This window comes from Lonchura striata, chromosome 2 (assembly GCF_050655825.1).
Source record: "Lonchura striata isolate lonStrDom1 chromosome 2, ASM5065582v1, whole genome shotgun sequence".
Classification (NCBI taxonomy): Eukaryota; Metazoa; Chordata; class Aves; order Passeriformes; family Estrildidae; genus Lonchura; species Lonchura striata.
This window is the reverse complement of record NC_140704.1, coordinates 40155670-40179006: the sequence shown is the minus strand read 5'-3', so window position 1 is coordinate 40179006 and position 23337 is coordinate 40155670. Positions and strand designations below refer to the sequence as shown.

General features: G+C 38.2%; 1 protein-coding gene across 2 annotated transcripts; it reads left to right on the top strand.

Annotated features, from left to right (window-relative positions):
• Positions 1–969: 969 nt before the first annotated feature.
• On the top strand, positions 970–23337 carry AZI2 (5-azacytidine induced 2). 2 transcript variants are annotated; one of them, XM_021536543.4, is made up of 8 exons: positions 970–1180; positions 9493–9722; positions 12211–12336; positions 12656–12755; positions 14406–14554; positions 16917–16978; positions 19720–19835; positions 22640–23337. In XM_021536543.4, the coding sequence occupies exons 2-8, from the start codon at positions 9498–9500 to the stop codon at positions 23026–23028; spliced, it is 1167 nt and encodes a 388-aa protein (XP_021392218.2). In that variant the 5' UTR covers positions 970–1180; positions 9493–9497; the 3' UTR covers positions 23029–23337. The 2 variants fall into 2 exon arrangements, with proteins under 2 accessions (XP_021392218.2, XP_085425435.1); XM_085569309.1 differs by lacking the exon at positions 970–1180 and adding an exon at positions 1204–1426.

Here is a 23337-nt window from a genome sequence, read left to right as displayed (position 1 = left end):
AGTACAAATGTAAAATGTTAGACCATGTCTCACTAGCTACTCAGCTGTGTGCAGGTGTAACTTCTCAAGAAGCTGGAAATAGTTTGAAGAATGGGAATTGGATGGGCTCCTTTGCTGATGAGTTCTTGGAGCAAGCTGGAGGCAGCTCCTGCTAAAAGTCGCTGATTTTTACTGCTTTGCTACAGCCTTATTTTGAATGATGGCAGGGAGTGCAGTGAGCCTCAGAAAAGGGAGAAAAGTGGGTTTTTAGTGGCTGCCTGCTTGTGGAGAGGCCCAGTGATGCTGGAAGAGTGGGCGCTGGCAGGGAGCACATCTGTACCCTTGCGAGACGAGAGTGGAGTGCTGTGCGCGGTTCCGGGCTCCTCAGTACCATAAAAACAAGGAGCTACTGGAAAGGGTCAGTGGAGGCCCCTCAGGGGTCTCTCTTTTAAGAAGACTGGGGGAGCTGGGCCTGTTTAGTCTAGAGAAGAGACAGCTAGGAGGGAATCTCATTAGGGCATATAAATATTTCAAATGTGGATGCCAAGAGGATGGTGCCAGAGACAGTACAGGGACCAATGGCCATAAACTAAAACACAGAAGTTCCACCTCAACATGGGGGAGAACTCTACACTGAGGGAGCAGAGCACTGGAACTGGCTGACCAGGGAAGTCGTGGGGTCTCCTTCTCTGAAGGAATTCCAAACCCACCAGGACGCGTTAATGTAGCACTGTTCGTGGTGACCCTGCCTTGGCAGGGGCTGCGCCTGGGTGATCTCCAGAGGTCCCTTCCATCTCCAACAATTCCGCGACCCCGCCAAACCGCGGCAGGCGCGCCCGCCGCCCGCGGCAGCTCCCAGGGCGCCGCCCAGCCCCAGCCCCGGCCGGGCGGAGCCAGAGCTCGCCGCGCTCGCCGGGAATTGCAGTCCGCCCTCCTCCGCCCTCCTCCCTGCCCGCTCAGGCGGCGGGGCCGCCTCTCTCCTTCCGGGAGCGGCGATTGTTGACTTCCTCGAAGGCGGCGGGGGCGGCGCCGGGCCCCGGGAATTCCCCGCGGTGGCGGAGGGCGAAACCGCGGCCGGGCCGGCGGAGTGGGGGCGATGGGCGCCCGAAGGGGCCCGAGCGGAGACCGCGAGGGGCGGCGCTGCCTGCCCGCCGAGCTGAGCGCCCGCCGCTGAGCGCCCGGCCCAGCGGGGCCCGGACAGGTTGGTGCCGGCGCGGGGGGAGCGCGGGGCGGCCGCGGCCGGGCTTTCCCCGCTGTGCTGGGAAGCTTCTGCCCCGTGGAAGAGGAGCGACTGTCCCTGGGAAAAGAGGCTCGTCTGTCGTTTCTCTCCTTAAAAGAGAGTCGTCCTCGTAGAAGCCCAGAATTGTGAGGGTTGGAAGGGAGATCATCTAGTTCAACCTCCCTGCCAAGGCAGGGTCACCTCGGGCAGGTTACAGGTGACGTGCAGGTGGGTTTTCATTGACTCCAGGGAGGGAGACTCCACGCCCTCCCTGGTCAGCCTGTTCCAGTGCTGTGCCTCCTTCATGTAAAGTTCTTCCTCATGTTGAAGTGGAACTTCCTGAGTTTCAGTGGGAGCAGCCTGTCGGTCGTGTGCCGTGTCCGTGCCCAGTGGCACTTGGCCGGAATAAGGAGACATCCCGTGGGGGACGGTGAGCAAGGCTCACAGGCACCGCTACCAGGCTGGGGCTGGGCCCCGGGCAGGCTGCTAGGCTGGTCACAAAGTGCCTCTGACCAAGCTGAGAAACTGCGTGGGTTCTTGGGGCTGCAGTTTGTGCCTTGGTACAGAGGAGTCTGGCAAAGGAAGTGAGCAAAGAAGGACTACAGGTGTGAAAACAGAAACACGATGGAATTTTGGAGCTGACAGGAATACAGGTGCTGCAGGAAGTGTTAATTTGGAAGAAGGAAGTGCAGATCGACATTGAGGTAGTTGTGTATGCCAGTGGTGCTTTAAACTTTTCAGAAAATGCCTCTTGAAATCCTGGTGTTTCACCTGGTAGGGAAAATACCCTTATCTCCTTAAATAAATTGGTCCCCTAGCAACTTAGAAGTGAGTGTCAACTGTTCCAGCGAGTGCTTTTAGGAGTTTTATGTTTTTTAAGGAATCCTTTCATTTCCCCACTTCTTTTCACTGTATGTGTGCAGTAAAATCAGTGTGCTGGAAACAGACTCTGGAAGAAGTGGAGTTAGGGGAGAATTATTGCCAGGACAGTAAAGTCTGCTCTGGACTCCAAAGGTTAGTTTCTCTTCTGAGACAGTTTTCTGGGAGATGTGGTTATGAGCTATGGGAAACTTGTCATTTCCTGGATGGGGGTGTATGATCACATGCTTCTGCTGCTAATAATCCAAATTATCTATTCCAACATCTATTTTAGAATTTTAGTAACTCTATTAGAATTACTGTAGAAATCAAAAGAAATCTAAGATTATGACTACTTTTTGTTCTTTGAATAATTGCTGTTTAATAGCAGGACTTTTGTTAGAAGTGTTTACCAGATCATTGTCTTATAGCTTAAGTAGATTATTATTGCCTCAAATTTTAAGCAGAATTTGTTCATCTAAACTCTCAGTGAAGTCAGAAAACACTGGTTGACTGAACTCTAGAGTGGACTATATGAAGGGTTTAGCCACCTTCTCACTCCCAACACCAGTATTTTTTGCTAAAATTTATAATTATTCAGAACCTTGTTTGCTGCATTTGCAGTTTAGGAAAGTGTGAGGTGACCGTTGCCCAAGCACTAGCTAGGTTAAGTTTTACAATGAAAATTAAATAGTAAACAGTTTTTCAAAAGAGCAAAGAGGTTGAAGTGACATCTTTGTGCAGCAAAAATGGGTAAGAAATTAGAGATAATTTTAAGATTGCCTAAATTTTAGCAAGTATTCTACTTTGGTTTTCAGTGTATCTGTTTTCTATGTGACACTCAAAAGGTGGCGAAAGTGTGAAAATTATTGGTCAAATATATGAACAAACTGTACTTACTGTACTCAGGGCAGAGAAGTAGAGTAATTTCATCTCACAGCATTGGAAAATCAGTTATTGCAAATGCAGTAATATTTGTTTGTATTATTTCAATAGATGCATTGAATTGGAGATTGTGCACCATAAAATGTTGAATGTGGGTTGCCTACTTAGGAAATTGGAAACTCCCCTGTCACTGCACGTGCTATCTATATCTGGTTTCTTTAGAACAGAATTTGAAGAAGAGAACATGTGGAAGGAAACAGGATAAAATGCAGTGTGGGTTTACCTTTTGATAAATGGTTTTATTCTTTCACAGCGGTTTTCTAGACAGCAGAAGTCTGACAGTCCACATTGAATAAAACAGTGATAATGAGATCCAGTTTGCTATGATGGCAATGACAGTATTAACAAAGGGGTCAGGATAGGGACCAGCTTGGTAGGAGTCAGTGGGGAGTTCTTCTGAAGGAGACTTCATATGTGTGTCCATTATCCATGGTTCACTTTGGACGCAGTCTTATATTTTTGCTAAATGTTTCTACTATAATTGTATTAATTAACTAATGTACATTATTATATTATGTTTTTATGTGGAGTTCTTAGTGTATGAAATTGTAGATGCAACTAAAATTTGACAGGACCTTTGGGAAGAAGAAATTAAGGCTGAGAGGGTAAGTGAAGCATAAATGGCTTGAATATTAGAAGTCATCCACTTAGAAGCTTCTAAGTGGAACTTAGGTTCAAATAACCAGGTTTGTCTGAAATATTGCAATATAAATCTGAATATTGAACTTTAGAAGACAGCCCAAGTTGAAAAGGACCTGGGAAGACCATCTGGTCCCCCTGTAAAAGGGAGCCCAGATCAGATTTGCTGGCATCCTGTCTAGTTGTGTCTTGGAAACGTACAGATGTTGTGTTAGTGAGTTGCATGCAGGATGACCGAGGGCCATCGGTGAGACTCACTTGCCATCCAGTAGCTGTAACAGGTGAGGCACACTTCCAGTTGAATTAAAAGCTAATGCAATTACAAAAGGCTTGTCACTGAACTTGTGAACTCACTGAATGATAATTAATCTCTTTAATTGAATAGAAGGAAACTTGTGACTGGGAGATAGGACTTGCTGTTTGGTTTACAAAGCAAAATATATTAAAAAAAAAAAAACAAAACAAATCCTCTAAACTTTTGGAAATAGTTATTCCTTATAAATCTTTTGAAATGGGAAAGAATGAACAGCAAAAGAAGGGTTTCAGTAGCCTTTTAAGATACATATATTTGGTGCTAGAAATGTTTTAACAGCCAAAAGCCATTTTGCTCCTACTTATGTTTGTTTGACAGTATTGCTTGTAATTACTTTCAACATTAAATGCAATAGTTTAATAAACAGGATTATATGATGCTGAAAGGATAATATTTTATTGATTCCTACTTCTGGGTTTTTATTTTCCCCCTTTTCAGGTAGTTGTCAGGGAAGGTGATTATTGTGACAGCATCCACAGAAGGGCAGATTGAATACATTACAATGCATAATTGAGGATGCATAAGGTTTGCAGATTAGCAGTGGAGGTACTGGAGTCTGACACTGTTCAGAGAAAGTAAAATTTATCAAGTGCTGTTGTCAGAAAATGGGCTTTTTATTGCTTTTCTGGTTCTTGTGAGAGTAGATTATTTATTGCAAAAACCTTGAGATTGAAAAAAAATTGCTTGTTGTACCTGAGGAGATTTGGCTTTTGTAGCTTACCCAGATGTTCAGGATAGATGAGCTGCAGTGATCTGGTGTGTGAGCTCAGGAGACAGTGAGTTGCCATTTCCTGAAGGCAATAAAACGAAAGTGCTCTGGAGGTCTGATACAGCTCACATGCTGACGGAGCACTGGGTACACTGAGAGGGCCGGGCTGTGCCCCTGTGCTCAGGGACTCTGGGAGAACGCTGGGCCTGTGGACTTTGGCCACTGTTCATCCTTCTGTATGGCCAAAGTAGCAGCTACTGAGGTGTGTGAACATTGTTATTACTCTTTAAAAATGGAGCACTTATGTGTAAAAAGTGATGCCTTTCTCTGTAGAACAGTCTGTTCACAACTGGAATCAAAGAGAACCTAAGATTTCTAAAGGTGATAAGTGATGGATGCTTAAAGAGACTGGAAGTCTTGCTTGTTTTGACATCTTGTGTCATATGCTCCAAGTACTGTGTGGAGTTTTTGATGCTGGCTGCAGGAATTCTGTATTATTCCTTGCTGTGCTGAAGTATATTTAAAAAAAAAAAGAAGAAAAAAAAAACAGTACATCTTTTCTGAAGTTAAGCTGAGGATTGTAACATGCTCACTCAGGATTCCTTTGGTTCAAAGGCATTTCTTGAATTTAAAGGGTTTTTTAATGTTTGCATGCATATATGTATACCCCTCTCTGTAAGGCAAAATAAATCAGTACAAAAATTATGCTGTTATCAACAGCTGGAAACTGTTCATACTACCATTATGAAGTCAAACCCTTGGAGTCTAGAAGGCAAAGAGGAAAACAGCCTTGAAATTATTTGCATTAGATATTTGGAAATATTTTGAAAACTGTTTCATTCTCTTTCAAATCAACTGTTAGGCCAAAATGAGAATCTGCTTCATACTGGGAAAAATTTAATGTAATCCTGCTTTTACTATCTCTCCTTCTGATCTGAGAATAAGATTAGCATTTCAAACTACAGAGCACTGTTTGTGCAGTGGTCTGTTTGCTATTAGAGCCTCTGCATCCCATGCTTCTTGTATGTAGAATGTGTTTTATATTTAACTGCCTCCCATGGTGTTAATGACTAGTATTCATAAAGCTCTCTAAAGAGAAAAGCGATGTTTCTGCCAAGCATTATTAAGATATGGGAAAACATTATATTGCTCAAAATATTCATTGTATTGAATCAAAGCTGTTCTATAACCTGTGTTGAGCAACAGAAGTGGTTCCTGTTAATTCTTCTTTTCTTCACATTATGTGAAAGAAAACTGAAGTGGTGCCACCTCTTCAAGCTCATTTGCTTATAAACAGGGAACATAATTAGTCCTGCTAGAACTTAATACTGTTTCCTGTCAACAGTGTATTCAGGTTGGGTTTTTTGTTTGTTGGCTTTTAAACACTAGTTAGTTAATACAAACAGTAGTACTAATACTCATTTAATGTATTTTTGGACATAAAGATTAAAGTCCTTTTAAGCAGGCTGTTTTGTGTGCAGATCATTCTAAAGCGTAAATGAAATATATTTATCACAGGCAAAATACTTGGCAAATGTGCTGAAGTAAAGGGAGTAAAAAGTATTAGGAAGACCTTTCTTGGGATGGGATTGTGTGGTAAATGGGATTGTGAAATTTGCTTTAAGGAGGCTGAGATGGACATCAGTTGTATTCATGGACATGAACTTGTCAGTATATTGCTTCAAATATTTTCGTGAGAAATCTTTCACTTGAACTGGTTACTGTAAGACAGATTATCTCATGAATTGCAGCTCCAGAGAGGTCAAAATTCCCTCAGGTGTTTCAGAGTGTCAGCTCTGGAGCATTTTCAGCAGTGCATCCGAGTGTGACTGAATTAGGAGAAATCAAACACATTAAAACAGGGCAGAAGTCTGTGGCTGAACTTGGTGAACCATCCTGAATGCCCTCCTGGTATTCTTCTTCCAGATTTCAGGAGTTGTAACCTGCGGAATAATCAAAACACTTATTTGATTGTTGCTGTCAGTTCGTATTTTTTAAAATGAGATGTAGTATAGTATTGGGGGATCTAAATTTTGATTCCTGTCCTTGAGTGAAATTGAATACTATAGCTGTAGATGGGGGCTTCTTACAGACAGCCCTTTTTTATGAGGGTTATATAAAGCCCTTTTATACTGAGGGTTTCTTTCTATCCTGACAGCAAAAAAAAAAAAAGCTGGGTGAGCTGTACAGTTCACCATGGCCTTTTATATTACTGCTGATCTTGAACTGTTCAATGGCAGTTTGTCATCACTTAGTGTGCAATACAGTTAGTCAAAAATGTGTATATTGGATTTTTTTGAACTGTAACTTGGGTGTAGAAATTTAGAAAAGCATGCAAAGTCCCTTTGAATTACGTGGAATTATATGCTTGTCTTCTAAATAATCTCCAGTTCTGGCTTAGAGGGCAGCATCAGAAAACCCAAGTTGAATAATGCTATAAACTGAGATCTTTCAAGTAAAAAAATGTTGGAGTAACTGGTCTTCCTAGCAGGTGCTGGTTAGGTAAGTGTGTACTTGAATTCATAAAATAGTATTTGTGCGTGCTGAGTCTTATTTGGAAGGTGTTTGTCTCTTGGAAGCTCATAAAGGCGTTTTAGTTAACAGAATGCAGAAAAAAGAAGGTCTTGTTTTCCCATATTGCCATCTCCTGGTAGCACTGATGTGTGCAAGAAGTAGGGCATGTATGATGCTCAGGAGCTATAGGAAAGCATGGGGACAAAGATCTATGTTATGTACAAGGTCACAAATCTGGTGCTTTCTTTGAGAGATAATGATAAGCTGTGACACTTCTTTAACGACATTTGAGTCAAGTGTTCCGAGAAAAGGCAATGTGTTGCCTTGAGAGGGCAACCTCTTGGGAATTTGATGAGATGGTGACAAAACTTGCAGAGCCTTTGGTGAAATGGGGGAGGATAAGCTGGTGTGTTATGCTCATCTTGGAAGACAAAATGAGCAATTCCTTCAGTCAGTTAATGCAGTTTGAATGACGTGGTGCTTTTGGTCAAGGTCACCTTGTGCATGGAGGGATACTGTTCTTACAATGCAAAGGAAGCAAACCTTTCTTGCAGGATTCTTTCTACTTAAATGACACAAAAATCACAGGATATTCAAGGCAGAACAACAAGCAAGGGAAGCTTAGGCTACTTTTTTTGTCAGAATGCATCAAACAATGTACAAGGCATCTATTCACCTCCTGAATATAACCATTAAAAAGAGTTCAGCTTTGGTTTGTATTGTTCTTGTCTTTTTTCACTGTTGAAAAACTCCACTGCTGTCTTATTTAGTAGAAATGAGCTGTCACAGTTTTTTATCATGTTGTCTAACTGGCTTGGAGCAAATTGAGACAAATGTGATAACAGCACTATTGTTCAGCAGTAGCTGTACTACAGTTCTTAATGCTGCACTCTGAAAGCTTTTCAGCGTGGTGAGAGAAATTTGACCATATAGACAAGCTCCAGGCCTTTACTTCTTATAATCTATAAACAAATGGAAGTCTAGTTTGAATTCAAATAGCAGATACACAGTAGAAGCAGCAATTGTGGTCACGGGAGTTTTTTTGCACTAATGCCTGCCTTTTCAGCAAGGTTCTGCTGATCAAGTAGGTTTTCTGTTGAAGTAAGTTTTTCCTGCAGTACAAAAAGCTGTCTTCATTATGCTCAGTTCTTTCATTCCAGCATTTTTGTTGGTTCATTTGCTAATCATCAGGTACCTAAGGATTTGTTGAAGGGGAAAAATATAAGAGTCTGCTTTTTGTAGAAGTCACATCACTAGTTTGTTTAAAGTGGGGTGGTATTATCAGGCACTTTGTAGCATATCTTAGCATGCATAGGAATACATGTAATCTTGATGTTCATAGCTGAATGAGATGTGTCTTTTTTTGGTTGGTTATTTTTGCACTTTGGAGGTTGGCTTGTTTTTAAATGAACCCCAAAACTTGTTCCAGATAACTTGTAACTCTTAAGGAAAATGCTTTTGGGGGTTTTCCATTGAGACCTATTGCTCAAGAAAATATATAGTATTTCTTTAAGATGGTATTTTCTTATTGAATGTTTTGCTGTGCCTGAATGATGCAGGTTGTAACAAAAATTCAGTGTAACATCTGCTTTGCATTTGTCATTCAGGTGGATCTGCCTGGTATTTTAGAGAGACATTTTACGAATGATCAGATTATTGTCAGTTTTCTCCACACATACTGAGGCAGGTTATGTTACTGTGCATGTTTTCATTCTCATCATATTTTCAGTCAAAAATTACTGTAATTGTTCAGAAGGAGGTTTTCTACTGTGACCAAGGAAAGAATAGCTACTTATGCAGTCTCTTTAAGGACAAATAAAAGTGTAATTTAAGATTCTGTCTTAACATTTGGGAACAATGTAAGTATTTGCATTCAGAAATAAAGAGGCTTTGGCACTTGTGCTCAGGAACCACAGGAGTTGGTTGATTTGTTGGAACTGTACTCTTTCACTGCTCAGTGCTGGCTTGCAAAAGCTTTGATATAAAATTCCTTCGGAGTTCAGATAGTTGGTACCAACCAAATTCTACATTGGTGTTAAGACTTAATAAAAATTAATTTGATGGTTCATCTGTATCTGATAGGTGCTCAAAATATTTATGTCAAGTAACAGTGAAATGTGTCTTTTCTACACAGTGTATTTTCAAGGTGAAATTAATTTCAAGATTTTTCTGTGATATTAAGACTCTTCCTGATTATTCATCTTGTCTTGTCATACTTAGACAGAAACAACCTGCAGTATTACTTCAGAAGGTTTTCAGATTCTTGATGAATCTGTCTTTGTGAAAACTTAGCACTTATATCTGTCTTTTTAACAGCTGCCATGGAGGAGTTGGTAGAGGATGACATCTCTATTTTGAACCATGAAAAAGCAGACAATGCTCACAAGAGAGACAGCGATATTCCTGTTCCATCCTATAGTGGAGATGAGTCTGTTGCCTCACATTTTGCACTTGTCACTGCATATGAAGATATCAAGAAACGACTGAAGGAGACAGAGAAGGAGAACTCCTTCTTAAAAAAAAAAGTGAGACTTCTGGAAGAGAAGGTAAGAAAACAGCTGATGTACCAGTTTCTGGTAGCAGCTTCTTTTTTTGCTCCTGGCTAAATGGCAGAGAAGAAGGTTAAGGATTTGAAATATACACTTGAAATAATTTCCATGTTAAAGAGTTTGTATAAATTGTTTTATTTATTTAAGTGAAATGCAGTTTGCTCCTCTGGTAGTGTATTTATGTCATACTGGCATTTTTGCTTCTCACTGGGCACATATATGATGCAATGCAAAGAGAGTGGCTGATTCCGACAGATGTGTAGTTGCATAGAATTTCTCACTGTAGTTTGGATGCCTCTTAATGGTATTTATTAGCTTGGGCACACGTGACACAGTATTGTTAAACAGTGAGGTGCAAAGCTTGTAAATTATCAGAATCCAGGAAAAGTCTAGCAAAAGACTCTTGGGCTCAGTATACCAAAATGATAAGGAAAAATTGGTTGCTAAGAATATCCAGCTAGGTCTAGCTAATCACTGTCTCAAGCATGAAATGCGAAATTACAATGCCTAACCTAGATGTTGGCTGGCTGGATTTTGATGCAGTAATTCTAAAATATAAATGAATGTTTCAATTTGTTTTATAGGCAGTTTCTCATGGCCATAAACTAGCATAGTTCATTTAAGCTAAAAATTGACCAAAGCACAGGTTTTTCTCTGCAAGTAAGGAAGGCCGCGATTAAATGTATATCCATTGTTCCGCACCAAGTGTCTTTGTACTGCAGAAGTTCTTGACTTTGGTAGATTGCTTTCTTATATAAGATGCAAAGATAAATCCTAATGTTAAAGCTGAGCCAGTTTTTTACCATTTTCTGCTAACTCTGCTACTGGCTTAAAAGTTTTCCAAGTGTGTATTATTTTGTGGCATTGGAATGAAGAACTTGAGTCACACTTGGCACAGCTTTGAGACACTTATTTGGGAATTCTTGGTGAAGACAGGATTGACTTTTTCTCTAAAAGGAAAACTGTCTCAAGACTGTCTTTATATAAGGTTTGGGGGGATGTTGGGAATAGGAATAGAGCTTTAGACTTGAACCATACTGAGTGTAACATCTTTTATGTTGTTACTCAAAATCACAGTAAACAGGATTTGACCTTGACAGTTCCTTTTGTTTTGTCTTTTGGTTTGGCCTGGTTTAGCTTAATTCTCTTGAAGATGCTACTTTTTCTGTAGAGAAAACTTTTTAGTACATGAATACCATTAAAATGTTTCTATGAGGGAGGGGTATTGAGAAGGTCAAGACTGTTAGTGGCTTTCAGTCCTTGTCAATAGCTAATGTACCTGTATACTTTAAAAATATATGGGGAGTTACTCCTTTGGAGTTTGTAATTGTGCATGGAAACTTCCAGAAAGTTTATTAAGGCTTGTGTTCTATTTGAGTGGCTTTATTGGGGGAGAAAAATACAAAGGACGAAATTTAAAAGGAGTCATACACATGCAAAAAAACCCCAAAGGGCAGGAGCTTCCTATCTCTGTGGCTTGTTTTCCCATACTTTCTTTCAAGCAAACACTTAAAAAAGGATATATTTATATATTTATATTTATTTATATATATAGATACATGAGTGTGAGTGCTTTGTTTTAATAATTTTTTCCATGACTCCTAATTTTTAAGAAAATATGTGCAAATCTGTTGTGAATATCTGCAAGAGGAACACTTAAAGGAAGTGTGCAGGATAAAATAATTGAAAAGGAAAATACATTACTTAATTAAAGCAAGAACCTTTTATATCAATTGATATAATTTGATGTAAGACTTCTTTTCTTTCTGTCTTATTAAAAACACTGAATATATTTTAACTGTGTTCCCCTTTCTCTAGCAATCCAGTGGGTAGTAATTATTCTGCCTTGCTTGCCTTTTGCCATAGAGGGCAGTGAGATGGTGGTGATCTGAAAGTTAATAGATATGTGTAAAATTATTCTGCTTTGGCTTTTCTTACATAAATACACTGAAAGAAACATTTACATTATGAGGCATTTAAGAAATTATGGTTGGCTTCCTTTGATCTTTCTATATTTTGTTTCTTTATATACTTAAAACTTCTTTTTCAAAAAGCAGTTTACATTTTTTCAGAGCCCAAAAAAAATATGGTTAAGGGATTGTTAGTGGGAGTAATCATAACTTATGAATGGTTTTTAAGTACTTATAGGAGTGAACTCATAGCAGTCTACTGGAAAGTATCCCTGTCCATGGCAGGGAGTTGGACTAGATGAATGTCCTCTTCCAACTCAAGCTACTCTATGATTCTATTAACTAGTGAACATTAAGTATTGTTAGAGATTTCAGAGTTTGTAGAAAGCCTTTGTTGCATGTTCATCAAAAACTTTGACCTGTATCAGTATATTTGATTAATTTGTTATGTAAACTGCAAAAAAGGGAAAGCTGTTAGATTAATATTGCAGGCTGTACCATTGCCTTTTCAAACTTTTGCAGTTCCCAGCATAACATACAACGCTTCTCACTTCTCCTGTGTGTTACACTTTCAGGTGCTTGGTTCCCGGCTGGAAGAGGAATGCAGCTCAGTCGGGCGGGAACAAGTCAATAAGGCCTACCAAGCCTACCGAGAGGCCTGCATTGACCGGGATCACTTGAAAAGCAAACTGGAAAAATTGGTGTGCCTTTTTAAGTAATGACTTCAGTGCATGCTTTATCAGCACTGCATAGTTAGTACATGTTTACTGTAGAATTAACTGTATATACTTAAGATCTGTGGTGTTGATTTTATTACTTTTAAAGTACATGACAATGCTTTCCATAGAAATAATGATTTAAAGTACCTCAGTTTAATTACTGGGCGAGAATAATGCTAAAAAAAGTCAAAGCAATATTTTTTGTTCTGGTATTTGTTCTAAAATATTGAATTGTCAGACATGATAGAAAAATGCTTCACAAATTATTTTGGGTTGGGGTTTTTCTCCCCTCTGAAAATAGGCAAAAGAAAGTGCAGAATCCTTGAAAAACTTGAATGAACAGTTGCAATCTAAAGAAGTAGAGCTGTTACAATTGAGAACTGAAGTGGAAACTCAGCAAGGTATGCATTTGATTATTTCATCTTAAGTTATGTTGAGGAGCTTTAGTGGTTATATTGTGATCTTGGGGCACAAAAAGGTTTAACCCTATACAGGGGCAAGGTAAGAGAGGCATGAACAGCAGTTGAGGTACTTTGAACTTGTCTTCATTCTCATAAATAGTGATGTGTATATTCTGAGGCTGTTGTGTTCTTCCACCCTAGGTGATGTACAAATTTGAGAAATGGGCACCACCTAACAGTTTATAGGCTGTGTCATGTACATCTCTGGACCCCACCACGTTTTCCTCAGAGCAGGGCAGAGGCCTGTTCAAGTATAAAGATCATTCACTCAATCCCACTTCCTCTGGCACCTGCAGAGTATATTGCTTTGTCTTGCTGTTGGGATATGACAAATACAAGAGGATGTTGTATAGCAATAGCTGCTGTTGCCAACAGTTACTTAGATGGCTGGGAAATGAGGAAAAATAGAAAGATGTTGGTTGTAGAGAGCTGGTGAAAAAAGGAAGGAGAAACTAACAGTACATCCTGGCAATTCCACAAGTCCAAATCTTGCTTCTCTTACTGCAGTTGTAAAGACCGCTCTGTATGTGATAGATGCATAAAACACACACCATGGAAGAAAAGAACCCTTGATTAATTTAGTTAGAAAAAAATGCCATCTGTATAGAGAAATGGACTGACTTCAGAGTCTGTACAAATGCAGTAATTTGAAAGGTACTTTTGAGTATGGCTGTGCTTGAATTGGATTACTCTCCAAGAGGACCTTAAACATTTAATGCACTACTTCAATTGCATAAATGTTTAAACCTAGAAAAACAAATTGCAGGTAGTGCTCATATCACTGTTGAGGGCCTCATCATTTCAGGAGGTAAGAATTGCAGAGTTTTTAAGGAGAGCTCTGAAAATGATGATTTCAATCCTTATTTATAACTCAGTTTTACTCATAAGTGGACTCTGAGTACCTTGTTTGGGAAAAAAAAAAGGAATCAATGTAACTTAAGGTTGTTTAAACTACTAAATCTGAAAATAAGTGTACCACACAATTGAAGACTTGTGGGTTTTCTTCTGGTCATGTTCCTCCTTTTCTTGCTGTCTCGCTAATGCCCTGCTACTGATCTGATGGTAGCATCATTGTTACCATGTGAATTGCTTCAGTCTAACAAGATTTGTGTAACTTTATGCTTTTCCCCTTTTGTTTTAATTGTATATTTTGTTGTTCTGTGCTGAACTTCTCAATATTAAACTTGCGGAAAACTTAATGGTAAATGATGTAACAATGCAAATCTGAGGGCAAAAAGGCTTATGCTTTCAAAGCATGTAAGAAGTATGCAAGCTGGCATATATGATGTGTATTTGCCATAAATTGATGTTTTTTATTTCCAGTGCCTTTTTATGCTTGTACTTCCTTTTTCTCTGTGTCAAAACTCCAGTGCATTCCTAGAAAGTAGGGCTCCATGCTTTAAACCCAGAAAATAGACCACCTCTGCCAGCAGCATTACCAGTGCTATATTTCCCTATTGCCATAGACTCCAGTTTCTTCAGAATATGATTTTTTGTAAAGCATGGGCTGATTGAAGATCATCTTGCATATTGAGTTACATTCTTTGGACTGAGATTGGAATCTGATTGTCTTGTTTGTCTTTTTTACAGTGATAAAAAGTCTGAATTGTACTCAGGCTAACTGGGAATTAGAGAAGCTGAACAGTGACCTGAAAGTGCATAGTCTGGAACAGGATCTAGAAAAACTCAAGGAAGAGTGCAACAGTCTCAGGAAGGAGTTGCAAAATTCCAAGCAGAAGGTACCTTAATTTTTAAGGAATTTTTGTATTAATGGTTAGTTTTAAATCCTGTGGTCAATCAAAATCAAGGGTTAACAAAAATATGAAGAATACAATTGAGTGAAAGATTAATGTCTTGGTAAAATTAACCTTAAATATTTTCATAGACCATCATTTTTCTTGGAAATAGGGACAGGCTTTTCAGGGGAGTGTTCATGACATCAAGCCTGTCCAAATTTAAGAAGTGTCTGGATGATGCTCTTAATTAAAAAGTTTAGGTTTAGGTAGTCCTGTAATGAACAGGGAGTTGAACTTAGTCCTTATGGGTCACTTGTAACTACAGATCTTCTATGATTCTATACAGGTGAGATTTCCCAGCCATTGCTCATATAGCAACAGAAAATAAAGCTTTATGATTTTTTATAAGTAGCCACTGAAGTTCTGTGTAAGCTGGGCTACTAAGAAAGTTTGGATTTTTTTTTTTTTTTTTTTTTTTAACAACAACAGGATGCTCTGTTGGTGTCATAAACTTTGTTTAAGGAGGTCTGGCGTTTTTCTTTAGGGTAGTTGAACGAAGCTTGTCAGGAAAGTACCTCTTTTGGCACCCTTTCTTGCCATTTCTGGGGAAAATATCTGTTCTGAGGGATACATTTTGTAACCTAGGAATTGTTAGGATCTCAAAAAGAAAAGATAACACTAACAAAAAGCAGTAAGTTATTGTCTAGTGCATTCTTTCTGCTTTCCATCTTACCTTTGATGAAAGGTACGGTGCCAGTCTCTAGGACTCTGCAGTCACATTGAAGTTACACAGTGAATGTAAAACATCTAAATGTGATTGTTTGAGGAGGCAGACTGGTTTAGATTCCTTCTGGTTAATCATGATGATTATGTAATCTGGAATCACACAGCATTTGAGTGAGTCTGCATTTTTTCCACTAGGTGGAGATAAAGCATGTGAAAAGCATATGCATATGATAAAGCATATCGTTAACTTCCCTTACTGTTGGCTGTTTCACTTGGGGCTGGAACTGTTTCAGGTGCTTTCAATAACTTCTAACATCTGAAGGCTTGCTGTAACTTGTGTGAAGGTCTGGTGGCCTCGGGTACGTCTAGAACAGAATAACAGCTGCATAAATAATTGCAGATTGTATTGCGAGAGTGAATGATGTCAGAGAGAACAGACTAAAATGGCATGTGATACTGTTTAAATTATGTTTATGCCAGCAGTTTTTGTTGCACAGAACAAATACAGGGAACAGCTTTTTGTTTTGTTTTGGGGGGTTTTGTTACAGTGGGTTTTTTGTCTTTCATATAATTTTCCCTTGATCCTGGTAACTGCTTAATACAGGAAATAAAAAAGTGCATGTTTTCAAATGTGGGTAATACAGTGCAACTTTTTTTTAAGCTATGAATTTAAATCTTTGGGAGATGGTGAGAAAGTTCAGGAGGGAAGATCAATAGGCAATGACAAATCAGCATTATTTCAACTCTTGTGGTATTTTCATTATTGCTTATTTTCATTATATTAGCTAACATCTAATGAAAGTAAGTAATAATGAAAACAGGAAAACATGTTTTCAAATGTTTTCTACCTTAGGCAAGTGTACTTTTGATGTTTCTGTACTTTTAGGTATTCTTACTCAAGTTTTAGATTGTAGTTGATGCAGTGTGTACATTGTATTGACAAGTTGCTTGAAATACGTACAGCCTGTCTTAAAGCCACTGTAAAGGGATGAAATCCATAACAGCTTTGGCTAGAGGGAATGATAGGAAAGGAACGCAGAAAGAAGGGATATGAAAGGGAGGGAGCTCATCACAACTGAGGGTCCAATAGAAGCACAGCTAACAAAGTGAGCCCAGTATTTGATTTGTTGAACAGCCCTGGTAAATTCAGTGTGGCTGCCTATATGGGCAATTTTATAGTCTTTCAGACTGAAGAGATAAATTACGTCATAAAAGTAACTTGTGGAAATAAATCTATACTGAAACGGTTTCCTTTAACTCAAAGATCTTTATATATTGTGCCAGAGAGAGAACACAAAAAGACTGTTTAAAAAGCAGAAATTGAGAAAGACTTTTCATGTCCATTTAAGAAAGTAATCAGTCTCTAATTCTGAGATTTCAACTGTTTTCAAAAAGAAGACTATGGAAGCAGCTGAACAATGCCTTTTTATAAGTAGGTAGTTTAAGCAATTTTTAGTGGAAATTCTTAGTAGAAGTCTTTATTTTCCTTTTGAAACCCACTGCAGCTAACACAAATAAAGACTACTTTACTTGTGAATTTCAGTATTAGGCAAATTGGAGTTTCACTGATGTTTTTTGAGAAAGAAGATCTGAAATAATGTTCATTCATTCTTTGTCTTCCCTTCACTCTGTTATGCAGGACCGGACTCAAGAGGAAAATCCATTACATGGAGACCACCTTCAAAGGCAAGACATCCAGAGGTATGAAATATTTTATTTTCAGTTTACTGAGTTCAACTTCAGTTAGTTGAACAAGTAAATTATTCTTGAAATAACATTCTTTAGGTGTGTTGTTTCAAGTTACATCATTTTATTGAAAGTCTAGGCATAGTTATTTAGCAAAATCATTGTACATTTTTTTCTTTGTGTTTGTAGTTCAGGATGATGATGATGACTATTTAGTTATGCCTCTTGGTGCACTTACAGCATTTTCCACCAGAGGGAAGAGCAGCCCTTCACAATGCCAGGCTTTAGTGCAATGGGCCTTGGTGTTTCCTTGGGTGTTGAAGAGACTTTTCAGCCACTGAAAGAGAACATACAGACACTTCCCATCATCTATTCTCTGGTGCAATGATGCTAACAATGCACACACTACACACAAATCACACTTTTTCCTTTCACCTTGACTGATACTTATTCCTGTGGTTCCTCTCGGAGCTTTGCAGTCAGCCTCACATGACTGATAAAAGATGTTCTCTCAAGACACAGCAGTTATCTCTTTGGTCACTGCTCTGATCAATCTGATCATTTGATCAAATAATTATTGATCAGAATATGTTTATTCCACCACGTGGTACTCCAGGTGGCAGCTATCTAAAATAGCATATGGACAGTATAGTGTTTATTGTAATATAAATACTGAATGTGTAATAAATATGTAAGCCCATCCAAAAATCTGTGGAGAAGACACTTGAAAAACTTCCTGTGAAAAACATTTGTTGTAGCAAGCAATCCTGCTTCTTATAGAAAATGAAGGCATTTGCACCTAGTTAACTTTCTGGAAAGTAGTTATTTCATATTTGTGAGCAGCTTGCCAATTTGACTTTAAATTCTCAGTGTGTAAATCTAATTTGCTGTCGATTTAAACAGGCTGTCATAGTGAAGGTTTATATTACATGTTAGAAGGCAGTATAGAATAAACATCCAGGCACAGGGAATCCTTGGTTTTTCAATTACAAATTCCTTGAAAATTAGGCTTTGCAATGGGATTCTAAGATGGTATCCCCAAAAACAATTAAAATTTGTTGCATGTGATTTAAGTGGAATTCTGGTACCTGCAGCCCTTTGCAAGATACTTGGAAAAGTACTAAATGTGTTTTAAAAAATTCATCCAATCACTTTCCTTCTGGTTGGTTGCAGACACTTGAGCTGTCCTTACATTTGCCATTTTGTGTTAAATATTGGACAGTTCTGGTTTGACATAACTGAAAATTTGATCTTATTTTTTAAATCAGAACATGAGAGTTAAGGAAGTGTGGTTGCCACATCAGCTTTAAAATTAAGTTGTCATCTCTTAAGAGTTGAAAGAGCCAAAAAGTCTGCAGTAGAAAGGCCACAGCTTTAGCTGAACTTATTGAAATATCAATTCTGAAAATTTTAACTTTCTCAAAATTGCTGACACTTAATACGTTATTTATTAAAATAACACCTTCCTGTGTTCTTTAATAGAGCTTTATTAATCTGGGTGTTTGTGTTCTGGGGAAGTATTTCTGTAGATAGAAGTTCTATTTCTTTGTTTTAAGGGAACTCTCTTAGTGTTGACTTGCATAATAGCTACTTCTCAGAGTAATTTTGAAGACATTTGTGCTTGATATTTCTTGCAGGAATGACCCTATATTGCTATTTTTGAACGGTAGCATTACATACAGTTAAAGCTTATTAATTCTTGCTCATCTCAATAGCTTGAAATACTGAGCTGTTTTTAAATAAATGCCTTTTAGTAAATGTAGTGAGGAAGAAAAAATCTGGAAATTTTCATCCATTATATTTGTCTTCAATAAATGTGTTTTGGTAGAATGTTAAGCGTTAAAAAAACATTAAGTCATTGAATTCATGTTTAAGTCAGAGTAACCACATCCTTATGTCTTTGAACACTAAGTTAATTATTAATCAACATAAATGTGACATTCAGTGAGCCTCTGCTAGAAATTTTACCAAGAAACATATGGTAATGCTGACTTTTCTTTTTTTCCTCTTAATTTTCTTACCAGTTATTAACCTGAAACATCAGTGTTGGAACAGTGCTGCTGTTGCTAAATATGTTTCTTGTATTATGCTGTCTTAGAGAATGACTTGGAACACCATTTTTACACTGTGTGATAAGGCAGTGTATTAACATAAATTGGAGGCCTTGAATATGAAAGAGTATGGCTTATATTCTAGATTGGACTCTGTGTGTATGCTCAGTTTGGGACTCAGGTATTTAGTTTTAATTCAGTGTAGAAATGTGCATGGTATAAGACCAAATACTGGTCTTTGATTATTTGAAATTACAATCAGTCAATATTACTAGGCTCATAATATGTGTTGGGGTATGTGGTCATTTATTGAAAGGTATTCAGAGTCAACACTCTGCCTTTTCTATAACCTGGTGTCACTTTAAATAAAGTATTCCTTTGAGATGACTAATTTTATTGGAAGGTGGTTAGTTTTAGATACTGAAATGAAAAGTATGCTTCATATTTCTTTCCTTTGGAGAGTTTAAATTATTATTATTTTTACCTAGTACGTCAATGTATAATGCATTGTATATTGCAATAGGCGAGAATCAAAATGCAGAGGCCCATCCATTTCAGGTAATTCTTGGCACTGTTCCATTTACAGTTATGGTACTGTAACAAAATTTGCAGAACAATTTATTAACAGTCAACACTTAATAGGCATGTTAAGAGCTGTTTTAAAGGCAGCAATATTTAACTTGTAATAAATTTTTGTTTTGAAAGTTTGCAACAGACATGCTGGGACCTGAAGAGAGAAATGTCCAATTTGCGTGTAGTGACTGACAAGCAAGCTGAGATCCTACAAAAACTGAAAAGGAACACACCAGGAACCAAGAAAGGCAAGTCAGTGTTTGCAGTAAGAGACCTTACAAACACAAACCATTGATTCAAGCTGTAGCATTTTAAAAATAAACCAGCTATCATATCTTATCAGAATCTCATCAATTGAAGTTGATAAGCTAGACTGTATTATGGTTCCAGCTTCCTCATTTTCTGCTTTTGCTTCTGTCTCATACTGGTCAACTTCACACATAAAGGTGTTGCTGATGTGTTTTTTCTTCAGTACTGTATTCTGTTCCCCTTGTGGCTTTTTTCTCAGTCAAGTGTTGCTTATGTGCACAAGGCTGAGGTGTTAAGTTTACTCTTATTTGACCTTTTACCACAACTACTTCATATTAGGGGGGAAAAAAATCTTTTTGCAAATGCAGTCTTATTTTCCCAGTACAAAATATATGAAGTATTAAATTTCATGCTTTAAATTTAAATCTTTAAATTTCAATTTAAGTGCTTCAAATTAAATTAATTTAATACTTTAAAAGATTGAAATTCCTTGTGGTTGCCTATTTCTTTATATTGTACTCAGAAAAGGTGTCTTTTCTAACAAAATGTTACACAATGTGTCATTTTCTGCAAGTCAGAATACTGGGGAAAAAAAACTGCCTTAAATAATTTAAGGGTTAAGCGTTTTTCACATAAAGTATTTAAAATTTCCGTGAGCACTTCATCAGACAGTTCTTCTGTTCCATGTTTCTCTCAAGCCAAATGCTAGACTGTTGGTCAAACTGTGGTAAAGAGTTAATTTCCTTTGTTTTCTGCTCACTTCGATTGTGGTCTTTACTGTGCTCAGAATATTGGTGGAAGACAGTGAACTTGGTTACAATGTACTGGTGACAGTCTCTGATGTCCCTGTCCATGACCAGATCAAGACATTTTGTTTCTAAACAGCTCAGTGAGGTAATGACAGGATTCCCCTCCCGAGCAGTCCTTGCCTTTGTGGTCAGCAGTGACCAATGATCACTTTGTCTCTGGTACTTGGCTGATACAAACTGTCAACCCATTTTGTAGACTTGGCCATATTGTTATCAGGTGAGTCTGTGTTCCTACAATTCTCAAACATGTTTGTCAGATAGCTTCAGCAGAGAAACTGGGAACTGAATGAGTCTAAATAATCTTAAATCTGTCAAGGTTTGATGTGATCATAAACAGTCCTTACTTTTAATTTGGACTTCCCTGTCTTGCCACTACACAACTACTGATTTTTCTCACCTCCTTGGTGAGGAGACTCATATTCTGCAGTTCTTATGCAGTTGTTCTTCCACAGCCATAGAAGGCATTCTTGATTGATCAGGGAACAGTGGACTTTTGCCTTTTCATCTGTAGACTTTTTTTAGAAGTATGTGAGAGTGGACAGGTCTGATCTTGGTCATCAGCCACACTTAGGAATGCAATAAGTAAGTAATATAAACTTTGCTTATATTTATAGACAAATCTTGGCTTATGCAAAATATGGGTACAATTGACTGAAGCCTTCCACTTCCTATACCTCTAGTGACTTTTGGCATCTACAAACCAGCAGCCATTGCTGGAGGTGCATTAATTCTGCAGAACACACGTTCATTGCTTTGTGTGGATCATGAACAGTATCATTTAACATGTGGATTCTACTTAGAATGTGGAGAGGCATTTTATTTATGTTATGTATGGAGGCATTTTCAACAAATGTGTGTGCTTGTAGGGTTTTCTGTTTTTTTTCTTGTTTTTTATTGGTTGGGGTTTTTTTGTGTTTTTGGTTGGTTTTTAGGGTGTTTTTTTTTGTTCTGGGTTTTTTGGGGTTTTTTTGTACATTTTCAATCTATTTTCAGTGGATTCAATTTTTCTTGAACTTCTAAAGGTCTGTGGGCCTCAAATTGCTTTTTACACCTGCCAGCACAAAGATGCTAAATCCAGTGCCTTAGCATGTCTTTCAGACATGATGTCCATGCTATTGGAGAGTGGTTTGGGCTGACATCCCTAAATATTAATTGTGACAAACAGAAGTTGCATTCTCTGACCAAGATACCAACTTCTTTTTCTGTCCCTTAAGATCTAAAGTTAAAAATTGCAATTGATGCTCAAGATTAACAGCTGCTCTCGACAACTCTATGTAAGATGTGAGTTTTAACTCAGGAAGCATTAATCTACCCTGATTACATGTTTATGTACATTATCACTACAGAAAAAATGACCTGCTTGTATTTGGCCATATGTTCAGATGTGTGTTGAAGGTGCAGCTCTTCCATTGCAGGTAGATCCTGTTTAATTTCAAAATCCCCCCTGCCTAACAGTTAAAAACTCCTCTGGAATGTCACATGACTGAACATTGCAGTTTGTCACTTTACTTTTGAAAGTCAGACAAGAGAACCTGTGAACACCACGTATTTCCATCTTACTGCTTCATGGGCAGTGAGAATTTGCCTTCTGGATGGCATGAGAATACAACTTGTTAAAGAATCAGTAGAATAGGAAGCAGCATTCAGTCTTCTGCATCTGGCTGATTTCTCCAAGCATGTGAAAATGGTCTCTGTTTAAGCATTCATTTCAGTCTGGTCAGAAAGATCCATCAGTTTATCTGTGTTGAAATGGAAGTTGAGAGATATTTTTGGAGTTGGGTGTGTTTTAGACACTGATTTCAGGATTTTGAGTTCATCTTGAGACTAGTGAGGGTAGTATATTGTTTTTAGCTTTCAAGTAGTTACTGAAGCCAACCTTGTGGCTTGAAGAAACTGTGTTTAACATCCCTGCTAGACTGTAGTACATTTGGAGTACATGAAAAATGCATTAGGTAATGTAATTTTTAAAATATTTTTTTATCTTCTTCCTTCAGCTGCCTGTACTGCACCAGTACAATGTGTTGACTTGAACATTTCAAAGGTGAATTTGACATCTGGGGTAGGCTATAAAAACCTCTCACAAAATGATAAACCCCTCAGCAATGCTGTGTCTCCTCCACTGCTGAGAAATGCCCGTGTCCCATCAGAAAGGGTGACCCTACAAGCTTGGACAGATGAGAGACCAATTCCACCTGATGGCAGAACATTTCAGGAACACCATTCCTATGGAAAGAGCTCTCTGGAAGATAATTCCTGGGTATTCCCAAGTCCTCCAAAGCCCAATGAGAATATGTTTTGGGAAATGAAGAATAATCCAACTTTGTTAAACTGTCAAGCAGATTACCTGGATCGATGTAATCAAAACTGTCTGCACAAGAGTTAAACAATTTTTAGGATGAACTGAGGCATTTTTGGAGTGATTCTGAATAGGCACCTTAATGCTTGAACTTCTAAGGAGAGAAAACAAATTGCTTGAAATGTTCTTTATTTTTAATTCTAGTTCCAAATCGGAAAGCCTAGTCTTCCTCTGCTGTAAATCAGGAGTGAGTTCCTTGATGTTAAAGCTGTGCTGGTATAATGTAAATACAAAGAAATCTAGCATGGGGCCTAGATAGTCTTGTACTGCAAATGACATACATTTGCTAAAGGTTACACTGAAAAGTGAGTTTGTGGAATAAAACAAAATAATCCA

Bases quoted from the DNA above. Each gene is read 5' to 3' on its own strand.
- AZI2 (XM_021536543.4), top strand. From the start codon at position 9,498: ATGGAGGAGTTGGTAGAGGATGACATCTCTATTTTGAACCATGAAAAA. The intron at 12,756-14,405 runs GTATGCATTTGA...TCTTTTTTACAG, and splicing joins TGAAGTGGAAACTCAGCAAG to TGATAAAAAGTCTGAATTGT. The intron at 16,979-19,719 runs GTATGAAATATT...TTGTTTTGAAAG, and splicing joins CAAAGGCAAGACATCCAGAG to TTTGCAACAGACATGCTGGG.